This window comes from Bison bison, unplaced genomic scaffold, assembly GCF_000754665.1.
Source record: "Bison bison bison isolate TAMUID 2011002044 unplaced genomic scaffold, Bison_UMD1.0 scf7180017858667, whole genome shotgun sequence".
NCBI classification, from domain to species: domain Eukaryota; kingdom Metazoa; phylum Chordata; class Mammalia; order Artiodactyla; family Bovidae; genus Bison; species Bison bison.
Window position 1 is genome coordinate 4,520 of NW_011489239.1, and position 9,999 is coordinate 14,518.

Below are 9,999 nucleotides of genomic sequence, written 5' to 3' on the forward strand. Positions count from 1 at the left end.
AGGAGGCTGGGCCCCACGGTGCTGTGGGCAGGAGGCTGGGCCCCACGGTGCTGTGGGCAGGAGGCTGGGGCCCATGGTGCTGTGGGCAGGCTGCCTGACTCTCCCTTCAGCTCTTGTCCTGCCTACCTGGTCTACCGGCAGGGTTGCTAACGGAGTTTTCGGAGCAGAGAGTTCATCATCCTTTAACTACTTAATTCTTTATTCTCACTTCTCTTTATCTAGGAAAAGAATAAACAGGTTAATTCAGTTCTTTACAGGTTAGAGGGGAACAGAAATGGGCAAAAGAACTGCTTTAACATTTGCTTTTCAAATGTCTTCAGACAAGCAGGACAAAACCAGTGGTCTCTGTGCAGAGACGTGCACATCACCCAACCAGAGTGATGCTGCCTTACTGAAAGAAGTGTTGGAGAAACTCACTGAGGTTCTTCAGTTAATTAATCAAGTAATCAATAGTTGCTCTAAGAAAGAAAGGGACAATTTCACTTGAGCCAATTTCAGGATTATAACCCAGGAAAGAGTCTTTCAGAAAGCTCTGAAAACTATTCTGCCTACTAGAGGTCAAAGAGGAGTTATGTCATTTTTGATACTAAGGATTATATATCAGATGACATGCTCATAGTTTACACAATCCAGATCTGCCTGTACAAGGCCGTAGTGGGTCATCGTTACTCTTTCCAAGATTAAGAAAGAAGGTTCTCACCTAAGGAGGTCTAGTTAATGCAGACACACAGCACACACTAAAGGGGAGAAGATGCCCAGACTGGGAGAAATTTTACTTTTTTTTCTTGTCTTACAACAAAACGTGAATTTTATTTCATCACTCTGATTAAAGCTTTATTGAACCCAGTAAGAATAAACCGGCCTGGCACCCCTTTCAGGTGGGAACCAGTGAGCCGCTGCTTTCACTGGCACAGGGGACAGAGCAACAGAGCTGCCCGGGCCTCGGTCGGCATCCTGTCTCTATCTCATCTGCCTGAGTGTCTCTTTTCATGTTATTTTATTCAGTTTTGGTCAACTAACTAAACAAACTGTGTAAATTTGACATGAAATTATCTGAAGGGAAATTATTTAAACTTTTCATAATCTTGAACAAAAGTCACCTCATTTGAGGTATCATAACAGCATGTTGTTCTTCCTTTAATAAAAACACAACAATACAAAAGTGAGTTTACTAATTAAAGTACAATTAAGTTTAATTTCAGTCTTGTAATTGTGTATAGCACACTTTAAAAGAGGTACGTGCTATGTGTAATTGCAGAGTTAGTTAAGGAAATTAATCCAATTAGCAATTGATGCTTTTGAACTCAGGTATTGGAGAAGACTTTTGAGAGTCACTTGGACTGCTAGGAGATCAAAGCAGTCCATCCTAAAGGAAATCAGTCATGAATATTCATTGGAAGGACTGATGCTGAAGCTCCAATACTTTGGCCACCTGATGTGAAGAACTGACTCCTTAGAAAAAAGCCTGATGCTGGGAAAGACTGAAGGCAGGAGAAGGGGACGACAGAGGGTGAGATGGTAGGATGGCATCACCAACTCGTTGGGCATGACTTAGAGCAAGCTCCGGGAGTTGGTGATGGACAGGGAAGCCTGGCACGCTGCAGTCCATGGGGTCACAAAGAATCGGACAGGACTGAGCTACTGAACTGACTGACTGGCAAGAAAACAGCACTGTTCCCGGATCACCGTGGAAAGGTGCTAATGTCACATCACAGGTAGTTATTTACAATGAGAATGTCTACAGTAGGGCAGTTAGCATTTCTCTATGTGGTTTCAGCACCGTACACAATACAAAGCTGGGTACTGTCCCCTGCTTATTTAACTGATATGCAGAGCACATCATGAGAAACGCTAGGCTGGAAGAAGCGCAAGCTGGAATCAAGATTGCGGGAGAAACATCAATAACCTCAGATATGCAGATGACACCACCCTTATGGCAGAAAGTGAAGAGGAACTAAAAAGCCTCTTGATGAAAGTGAAAGAGGAGAGTGAAAAGGTTGGCTTAAAGCTCAACATTCAGAAAACGAAGATCATGGCATCTGGTCCCATCACTTCATGGGAAATAGTTGGGGAAACAGTGGAAATGGTGTCAGATTTTATTTTGGGGGGCTCCAAAATCACTGCAGATGGTGATTGCAGCCATGAAATTAAAAGACGTTTACTCCTTGGAAGGAAAGTTATGACCAGCCTAGATAGCATATTAAAAAGCAGAAACATTACTTTGCCAACAAAGGTCCGTCTACTCAAGGCTATGGTTTTTCCAGTGGTCATGTATGGATGTAAGAGCTGAGTGCCAAAGAATGGATGCTTTTGAACTGTGGTGTTGGAGAAGACTCTTGAGAGTCCCTTCAACTGCAAGGAGATCCAACCAGTGCATCCTAAAGGAAATCAGTCATGAATATTCACTGGAAGGACTGATGCTGAAGCTCCAATACTTTGGCCACCTGATGCAAAGAACTGACACATCGGAAAAGATCCTGATGCTGGGAAAGGTTGAAGGCAGGAGGAGAAAGTGATGACAGAGGATGAGATAGTTGGATGACATTACCTAAGTTTGAGCAAACTCCAGGAGATAGTGAAGGACAGGGAAGCCTGGCGTGCTGCAGTCCATGGGGTCACAGAGAGTCGGACACGACTGAGCGACTGAACTAAACTGAACTGACGTAGTGCTCAACACTTGGCTCACAGGACAAATTCAGTACCCAGGCCAGCCAGGAGGGACAAGCTGTAGCTAGCAAGTCCCAGCCTTGTTTTGTTTATATTTTTCTCTAGGAATAACACCATGGGAATGAATATGTTCTCCTTGATTGAGCATATCAGAACTCAACTTTCTGGAATTTGGGGAAAAGGAATAATGAATGGGGCAAGATCAAAGCATACGTTAGAAAGTAACAGTGAAAACAAACAGCAGAAAGGTCAGTAAGGCCATACAGGATATGCTTCTTGAGAAGGGGGAACCTACAACCACCCAAACGCAGGGCACAGACAGACTGTGGGCAAGTTGCTGACTTGTGCTCATTTGTTATTATAAAAGCAGACAGTGAGCCGATTGTCGTCCTTTATTAGCAATCATTAGAGAGAGACCTAGCTTTAAGAGGGGTTGTTTTTTGTAGTTCAGTCGCATAGTCGTGTCCAACTCTTGGCAACCCCGTGGACCACAGCACACCAGGCTTCCCTGTCCTTCGCCATCTCCCAGGGTTCCCGCTGAGTCGGTGATGCCATCCAGCCACCTCATCCTCTGTCGTCCCCTTCTTCTCCTGCCCCCAATCTTTCCCAGGGTCTTTTCTAGTGTGTCAGCTCTTTGCATCATGTGGACAAATTAATGGACCTTCAGCATCAGCAACGGTCCTTCCAATGACTATTCAGGGTGGGTCTCCTCTGGGAGGTCATAAATTACAAATCCAGTCCCTGCTGGCTTGTCGTCCCTTAGGGTCCTATAGGAACTTGGAAGGAGATTTAGGAGAAATAAAAAGGAATGCAATACAGATTGTAAAATAAGATCTCTGAGAAAAAGATCAAAAAGTTAAGACCATTTTGTTCTGGAGAGGAAAGAGCTGTAGATGTGGTTTCATGTCTTGTTATTGAGACTTCTATTAAAGGACTCAAAGAAAGAAATCATAAGATAAGCTGTACTCTGTCTCCAGTGAGGACAGAAAATGAGGGACTCCAGATCTACTTTACTGGGGCTGAAAAAAAAGCGTGAAAATTTGAGATTTAACTTAAGTGGGAATTGTCATGAAGTCTTCTATTTGAAGTCTTTTTTATTTTAAAGACAATAAAAAATTAAGAACTTTCCTGGTTGTCCAGTGGTTAGGAATCTGCCTTCCAATGCAGAGGACACAGGTTCAATCCCTGGCCGGGAAACTGAGATCCCACAGGCCACCGGGCAACTGAGCCTGCCTGCTGCAGCTGCTGAGCCCACAGGCCAAGCCAAGAACTGATGGAGCCAAAAACAAACGAATAACTTTTTTAAAAAGCAAATAAAACATTTAAAACTTAAGAAACATACTGAATGACTTTTGAAGGTTCCTTTCAACTCTTGCTTTTTTAAAAACTCATGTGGGAACAAAGATGATGTAAAGAACACTGAATGTATTAATAAACTTTTAGCTCCATATCTAGAAGAATTAACCCACAAAATAGGTTTTGTATATTTTGTGTGGTAGACACATGAGTGTAATGAATTAAGACCTGCTTGGATGTTATTTTTAATTTAACCTGGCAAATTGAGACGTGAACACCATTTTGTTCACCTTGAAAAATGTAGAGCATTAAAAGGACACCTGAGGATTTAGTTTTAAATATAAAGTGTTATTTGGATGTAGTAACATCAGCAGACAGAGGTTCCAAGAGGTTGGATATTTTGGAATATCTTTATAAGAAATGGACCTCTCATTTCTGAAGCAGGTTGCTTCTGAAATCAGTGTTGTACTATGAACTGTTCCTATCATTATTTCTTTCGGTCTCCCATTGATGTTTGTGATGCTTGAAAAATCCAAATTCTGCTTGGATATATTTATTTTATGCCTTTTTCTACCTCCCTTTTTCCCTAGGAGTCCTTCCATATTTTGCTCTAATATCAAGAGTTATTGCCCTACCACATTACTGATACCAAATCTTAGCTGTGTTCATTTAGAATGCTTTAAACTTATTGATAGACTACATTTGTTTATGGGAAAAACTCCCCAAATGAAATATTACTACACATCTCTCAGAACCCCTAAAATTAGAACTGATCATACTGAGAGAGTTAACTTAGGCAGGTTAATAAGGAGTCCAAGCCTAAGGCCCCTTTAAGGAGGAGGCAAACATTCTTTCTTTTTCACATTCTTTGCCTTAGACAGGTAGCCTTGTAGGCAACAGTATCTCTTGTTCAAAGGCATGCCTTTTTTTGAACTTTATATATGTTATGGGAAAAGCTCTGGGTAAAAATTTCCACAGCCTTGAGCTCGGGGTTTACCTGTTCCTTCTGACTAATCTCATGCTGATGTCATCCCAGGATGTATGTTACAGTAAAGGGTTTGAACAAAATTCTCACCACCTTAAAATATTTTTCATCTATTCCCAGCAGCTAGTTGACAAGTATAAACCACTTGAGCCAGTGAGGCGGGGACTGTCCTGTCCCCTTCTGACGTCCATGTCAAAAGCTTTTTCTGTCACTTTCACTTTAAATAAAATCTACAAAAAAAACTCTGAGTGACCGAGAAGGTCTTTGGTCCCAGAGTTAAATCCTCTCTTTCAGAGACCACAAATCCGGTGACATGGTTCACCATTCACCACTAAGCTATCAAGACCAGGTGTTGGTGAGGAGCTCAAGAACTGAAACTCTCTCCCACTGCTGGTGAAATGTGAAATGTTTAAACTATTTTGAAAAACCACTTTGGCAGTTTTAAAAAATGCTAAGCATACACCTACCATAGGATGCAGCCATTCCACACACACTCAGCCAAGAGCTATGAAAGCACATGTCCATACAAGGACTTGTATACAAATGCACATCGCTGCTATACTTCACATGGCCAAACATCCACCAACAATGAACAGAAAAACCGTGGGATAGCTGTGTGATGAAAGGGTCAGCAGTAAAAAGGAATGACTGCTGAACACACTGCCGTATAGATGAACCTCAAAATGATGATGCTGAATGAAGCGAGACAAAAAGAACTGCTTGATGTGTGATTCCATTTGTATAAAATCTTCAGAAATCCAACTTAATACATAATGAGAAAAAGCAAATTGGAGACTGTCTGGAGCCAGGGAGGAAAGGGCTGGAGGGATTACAAGGTCCCACAAGGAAACTCTGGGGAGTGGTGGATATGCTCACTACATTGACTGCACTGACACCTTTGGGGTGCAGTCACAGAGCAAAGCTTACCCCTCTTGTACCACCCAGCCATTCCACTCTGAAAGCATGTCTCCACGCAGACTCATCCGTAACCAGAGAGGGTCAGTGATGATTCTTTACCAAGAATGTAGTTTCTTCAGAAAACATCAATAAGCTAGCTTCTGTTTCTTGCTCATATTAAAAATGAACTACCTCCATTTTTTACCTTCCATTTAAAATGTACTACAATTATATTCATTGGTTCATTCAGCTTTTCTTTGTGAATATTAGATGTCATGTACCGATCGAATGCACAGTTAGAGCTTCCGCCCCTTTACCTGTTATCCTAACATGCCTGGTTTTCCAGTGTCTGAGTTTCACCATGTGCAAGTTTGGCCACTGTTGAATCATTTTCTGCTATTCTTCCTAGCAATAAGTTTCATTATGAATTCTAAGTTTTGAGAATACTGGTCATGCCTGACAATCCTGTAAGGAAGTAAGCGTATTCCTCAGATGCCCGACCCCTTTTGGGGGTTCTGCACACAGCTGTTCCATTTCCTCCCTGCTCCTCCTGTCCCCATGCAGAGGCTTCTGCTCCAGAATCTGTGAGCCGTTCTCAGGGCTAGAGCGTCCGCAGGAACACGAAGGCAGATCAGAGAGTCTCACTTCACTTACAAACAGCTTCATTCATAATTTAAAAATGAAAATGTAAGCATCAGTTAGGTTGGCAAGGACTGATGAATTTGCTGTGAACCAGTGTTGTCTTAGATGTGGGGAAATGTGTTGAAAGACGAGAAGTCCCCTTCTGGGACACCACGGGCTCATAAATGCCCCTGCTGTGGAGCACAGTTAGAGACAGGGGTCCGCGTGTGCTAATGTGGAAATGTCTGCATTTGATAAGTGGAACAGGAAGTCAAAGAGTAATACGGACAAGGAAATAGAAGAAGGGGATTAGGTTCTATTCACGTGCATGAAAAGCTTGCACAAGCCACCGGAGAACCCACTGCCTGTTCTGTGCAGGCTCCCGGCAGAGTGCTTCTTGAGCTTAGCCCTGTCCCTCCAGGAAGGAGACCCAAGTGTCAGCTGCAGACCACAGGCCCAGGGGGAAATTTTCCACCTCAAGGAGGAGAGAAGACACAACTAAAGACAGAGTCGTCTCGTGGGTCTGTCTCTGCACCAGGAGAGCGTGGCCTCCAGCAGACTTGGACGCACATCCTTCATTTTCAGTCAGCTTACCTCAAGGGAGTGTGCGGCCCCTTGATTTAATATGCAGAGACACCAGCATTTAACAATTACCTGGACTGTGACCCCAGGTCCTCTTGTTCTAGTTAAAAACCACAGCTGACTTTGGCAACTACAAGCTGGCACTTGCCATCCACCTCAACAAGAATGAACTCGGGCGCCGCTCCAGCCGCTGACCTTCAACACCCTCTGAGCGGCGTTCAGGGTGGAGGGCAGAAATGAGGCTCTTGGCGCTCCAGGAAAACTAACAGGACTGGTCTTCAAACACTTAGATATTTTCAGGAGCTGGCTTTACAAAGCCAACTCTTCAATCTCCTCATATCTAGAAAAGCACTAAAATCCTTCAGGATGATGTCTGCTCCTCATGACCAGCAGTAATCTTCAGGAGGCCAGCAGAAACCTCTAAATAAAATGTGCTTGATTGCATGCACGCCCCCTTCACCAAAAATCCCACAGCTACTGCCCTTCCCCCACTGCCTCTTTGGAGCAGTTTCTCAGAGCTATCTCAAGTGCCATTTCTCATGCTAGTCTTCATTTTGCCCCAAATAAAACTTAACTCACAACTCACGTTGTGCATTTTTTTTTTTAAGTCAACATCATTTGTACAATACAAGGGTGAATGGAGGCAGGGTAGACTTGATGAGGGATTAAGTTGGGGAGGGCATATAGGAAGAAGTCCAGAAAGCGTCTCTTAGTGTATATATATTTATATTTGTATTTATATCCGTTTATTTCATCTTTTTTTCCCTCAGGAGTGAGGGCTTCACTGGGTCCGTTGAGAATGGGTTCAGATCAGGAGGAGGCATGTTGTCCTGGAAGGCCTGTGGTTTCCATTTCATAATTGCTCTTTTCGTTAAGAAAGGTCTTTCCCTTCAAGACCTCTATGAGCTGCTGCAGTCGCTTGGCAAAGGAGAGTGCCTGGGGAGGCCTAGTGGAAGGCTGCGGTGGGGGTGGTCGTGGGGGTCGGGGGGCAGGTGGGACTGAGGGTCGGGGGCTTGAGGGACGTGAGGGTTGGGCCACGGCAATAGCTTGCTGAGAGGGAGGTGGTTGAGGAACGTGTTGGAAGAACCAAGGTGGGCGAATGGAAGGCTGAACGGAGCCAGGGCTCGCTTGGGCTGCTGGAGTAGAAGCAGGGGGAGCGGTGGGCAACTGAATCATGTGCACCGTGTTAGAGCCTATCTTGGAGGCAATCCAGTTCAGATAGGACCAGGTAGACGTGTAGACTCCGGGGCGCTTAGCTCGGGCACAGCCTACCCCCCAGCTTGTGATTCCCACGACCACATAGCTGTTTTCCACGCTGTCTTTGCACATGAGAGGCCCGCCGCTGTCCCCCTGCCCAGAAGGATACAGAAGTCACGCTCTGCCTGAGCCACGCTCCCTGCCCAGAAGGGCCGTGGCCTCTGGGCAGGTCATATCTGCAGTCACATGGCCTCCTGCTGCCATGAACACAGGCAGTTATGGCAGAGTTTGAGGTGGTGCCAACAACTTCTCTGGGGCTGTGAGAAGGGGAGGGATTCCATGGGTTTTCTTGCGCTGATGGGGAGGACAGACAAACCCATGTGTCTGTGCACGGTTTTACGTGGGGACATGAACGTGTGTGTGCAAGTGGATTGGACCCTTTTGCGTTCTGGTGAAGAGAGGTAAATGTTCTCTTCTGGGCAGTGTTCGGAGGATATGATCTCTGTGTGAGGGTGGAAGAAAGCTCTACCTACGGTGACTGAGTCTTTGTTGGGCAGCGTATGCGTGTCACCACCCAAGCACATAGTGACTACAGGCAGTGGAAGACAGGACCAGGGAGGTTTGCTCAGGGATCCAGAAAGGAAGTGTCCACGAGCGCACCCGGTGGAGAGTTACCTGGCAGGTGTCAATCTTGCCTTCAGGGTACCCTGCGCACACATTGGTTGAACGAATGCGCCCATTGTACCATCTGGTCGAGTTACACAAGTCGAGGTCGATAAGGTCCACATGCGCCTCCTGCAGCACAGGTGATGTCCTGCGGGCTACAGCCAGGTGACTCAGTGGTCAGTAAGCATAGAAGACGTCTGGGAAAGCCCTGCCTTCCTCCCGCCACTGAGCCCCCAATGGCCTCAAATGCTCCACTTGAACCTAAGAGCCAAGCAAGCCTATGCCCCCGGCCTCTCCTTATCCACTCCTGAAGGGAAGAAAGCACAGCTGGAAGAGCACACGAGACTTGGGAGATGGAACTGGAGGAGAAGGAAGGAGGGGGACTGTGGACAGACGACAGAAGGAGGGCGGTGGAGGCAGCTGAAGAGTCATATACGTGAAGGGTGGATGCTGGCTTATGGAAGTTTGCTATGACATTAACAATTATAACAAGGACATGCTGAGCACTTACTTTGAGTCACACAGGCTTCATCTCATTCACTCCTCACAGGCACTTCATGAGTTAGAAACAGTTATTCCCCTTTTCTCCAATCAGGAGATTGGAATGCCACTTCCCAAGGTCACAGTAGGGAACCCTGGACTCACACCAAGGATTTTCGTCTCTAGACTCAAGTCCAGGACACACCGTTCACTCTGGCTGTAGGTCATCCCCTGCATTCTAGCCTCCATCCAGCCATGGACAGGACCCGCAGGACTTGGGCTGATGACTCCCTCCCATGTGCCTCAAATCTTTATTCAGATCTGGAGGCAACAGACCTACGGTGGTGCCTCCACACACAGCAGACCTGTCAGGGGCACAGGCGGTTGAAATGACCGTTGAGGCCAGGTCAGAACTTCCTTTATAGCCTCAGATGCTTGGCCATGACCAGGGGTTAGGAAAACCCCAGCCTGCACTGTGGCTGGAGCAGCCAACATTGCATCCTGCCTGGAGCCCAAACCGAAGGCCAGGTACTGGAAGATGATGCTGTGAAAGTGCTGCACTCAATATGCCAGCAAATTGGGAAAACTCAGCAGTGGCCACAGGACTG

The 9,999-nt window shown here is 45.7% G+C and overlaps 1 protein-coding gene across 1 annotated transcript in view; it reads right to left on the reverse strand.

Moving 5' to 3' along the window:
• Positions 1 to 7,757: 7,757 nt before the first annotated feature.
• The window catches only part of ACR (acrosin), a 7,487-nt gene continuing 5,245 nt past the window's right edge, over positions 7,758 to 9,999 (reverse strand). Inside the window, exons 4-5 of the mRNA XM_010828562.1 lie at positions 8,921 to 9,066; positions 7,758 to 8,398 (exon numbers count right to left, since the gene is read on the reverse strand). Of these exons, the coding sequence (XP_010826864.1) occupies positions 7,859 to 8,398; positions 8,921 to 9,066 (686 nt within the window). The 3' untranslated portion in view covers positions 7,758 to 7,858. The remainder of the gene's footprint in view (positions 8,399 to 8,920; positions 9,067 to 9,999) is intronic.